This window comes from Hyla sarda, chromosome 12 (assembly GCF_029499605.1).
Source record: "Hyla sarda isolate aHylSar1 chromosome 12, aHylSar1.hap1, whole genome shotgun sequence".
Taxonomy (NCBI): Eukaryota; Metazoa; Chordata; class Amphibia; order Anura; family Hylidae; genus Hyla; species Hyla sarda.
In genome coordinates, this window is record NC_079200.1 from 43,064,163 (window position 1) to 43,066,662 (window position 2,500).

At 37.1% G+C, this 2,500-nt stretch overlaps 1 protein-coding gene across 3 annotated transcripts in view; it reads right to left on the reverse strand.

Moving 5' to 3' along the window:
* ACE (angiotensin I converting enzyme) overlaps nt 1–2,500 on the reverse strand; it is a 147,178-nt gene that overhangs the window by 38,567 nt on the left and 106,111 nt on the right. For all 3 annotated transcript variants that reach the window (XM_056548167.1, XM_056548166.1, XM_056548165.1), the window contains exon 17: nt 2,123–2,266. In XM_056548167.1, the coding sequence (XP_056404142.1) occupies nt 2,123–2,266 (144 nt within the window). The remainder of the gene's footprint in view (nt 1–2,122; nt 2,267–2,500) is intronic.

The window sequence follows — 2,500 nt, forward strand, 5'->3', positions numbered from 1 at the left end:
AAAAAAAATAGTGGGGGTAAGCGGTAGCCAGAACAACCTTCTGTGCTCTAAAGAGATTTTTCTGGTTACAAAATAAAAAAAAGGTTCCATTCCTATTTTGTCCTGGTGGAAAAAGCTAATTTTTCATTTTTGTTGTTTAATTTTGAACCTACCTCCTACACAGCCATATGTTTGTTTTTGTGGGATCAGTTGATCTTTATAATGACAGCTGACAAGTGTAGCTCCTGTATATAGCTTAACTACTTAAATAACTATCCTTAAAATTTCCTTAATGTTTTTAATTTATCCCTCTAAGGGGCTGTGTTTTTGCGCTGTGACTAGTAGATTTTATTAATACTGTTTTGGTGGTTTATGTGGGAACTTTTGGTCGCTTTTTATTGGATACAAAGTAGATGTTCCTTTAGGAAAAAAAAAAGAAACATGCAGAATTCTGTCCAAATGATGCGGAATTCCGTATCTTTCTGCATATATGCAGAATTTTTGACCAATTCATGCGGAAATTCTGCATGAATTCTCAGTGCACAGAAAAATTTGCTTTTCTTTCATTGCTTTTGTAAAATTTTATGCGGAATCCTTGCAAATTCCACACAAAATTCACATTAATTCTGCATTTTGCAGAGAAATAAAAAAAAAAAAAAAGCCCTGTTCACTTTAATTGGCTTCTGCATCAAAATGTCGTAAAAATTTAGGAAAGGACCTTTTTGCAGAATGTAGAATTTCTGCAGTGGAAAGACTGATGTGGAGATTCTGCAGTATGAATTGGACTGCGGAATCCCATTGATCCATAAGGCTATAAACACATAGCAGATCTCACGGCAGGCAGAGCAGACATGAAAAGGCCTCCAGATGCAATTCCATGGTCACTGCCATCTGTGAAGTGAGATCAGCTTTGTCTTAAAGGGTACCTCTCATCAAATAAACTTTTGATATATTTTAGATTAATGAATGTTGAATAACTTTCCAATAGCATGTTAATGAAAAATATGCTTCTTTCTATTGTATTTTCCCCGATCAGCATGAGTCAGAAATGCTTGCTGACAGGACTGGAGTCCTAAACACTCAGAGCTGCCAGCCTGCTTTGTACAGTCAAACAGGCTGTGAACAAAGCAGGCTGGCAGCTCTGAGTGTTCTCCTTTGTGAAAAAAGCAGACTGGCAGCTCGTAGTGTTTAGGACTCCAGCATGAGTCTGAAATGCTTGCTGTCAGACTGGTAGGGAGACCCCTAGTGGTCATTTCTTCAAAGTGGAAAATTAAATAGAAAGAAGCATATTTTTAATAACATGCAATTGTAAAGTTATTCTGCATACATTAATCTATAATATAGCAAAAGTTTTTTTGATGAGAGGTACCCTTTAATGTTGTAGTTCCTGGATAAAGTAAAGTTACGGCACGGTGCACCCAACCAGCCTAGCTGTAACTGTACGTCATATGTCCTTACTGTATTCACTGCCAAGAATAAAGTGTGCTTTTAAAAGAAGTTGTAAAACCAAACTTTTTTCTCCTTTATGACCAGATACAGTGTGTTTTTTTCCCCCCTTATTTTGTTTCTGAAAATAGTTTGTCTTAATTTTTAAAAACCTTTTTTAAATCTTTTTTTATTTTAAACACTGCAGATTTCTCCTGTACCTAGGACTAATATAACAATCCTTGCTTACAGGGAAATTCTAACCTCCTGAGATACCACTTTGCAGTGTAGTTCTTGCAGCTACATGATCACCGGGACATTAGAAGGAAGAGTCCTGGCTGCTTCCTGAACCCTATACATAGCCCTTAGAGAATCATGTATGCCGCAATCTGGAAGGCAGAGACTGAGAGAAGGCAGATATTTGTTACAGAGTGTTTTTGTACTTCCCAGCAGAGTAATAAGGAAACCTTCTGGACATTCTTATCATTCAGCAGTCTGCATGCAGGTAAAGATTCTACAAAAGTATTACTGAACTATTAGAGTCCACAGGTAGTTAGAATTCTATTTTTACCGCTATGGCTATGAAGGAAAGCAGTGGATTTGGAATGCTTCATCAAAAAAATTACTACTGTAAAAGATAGCATAAAAAAAATAATCCGTACAGAACTGACACCTTGAACCTTTACTGTGTTAACCTTCACTTTAATCAGTCTCTTACCATTCAGTTGCGCCGCTTTGTTCCCAATCTTCACGTATTCTACGTAATTGTTGCGCATTAGTTTTCCAGAAACATCTCTCCAGCCTTTCCAGGCAAACAGCAGCTCATCATAGTCTCTTGATTTGGCCATTAGTTCAGTGAGGTCTTAAAACATACATAAGGATGTTAGGGGATAATATTTATTACATTTCATAGCAATATTTGCTTTGCTATGTATCCTTTTAGTTAGAAAACATCAGCTTTACTTCTTTTACAGTACTGGAAACTTTTACAGACATTATACCCATAGCTTATTACTTAAAAGGGGTATTCCGGGCAAAAACATCTTATCCCCTAAGGATGGGGGATAAGATGTCTGATCGCGGGGGGCCCGCTGCT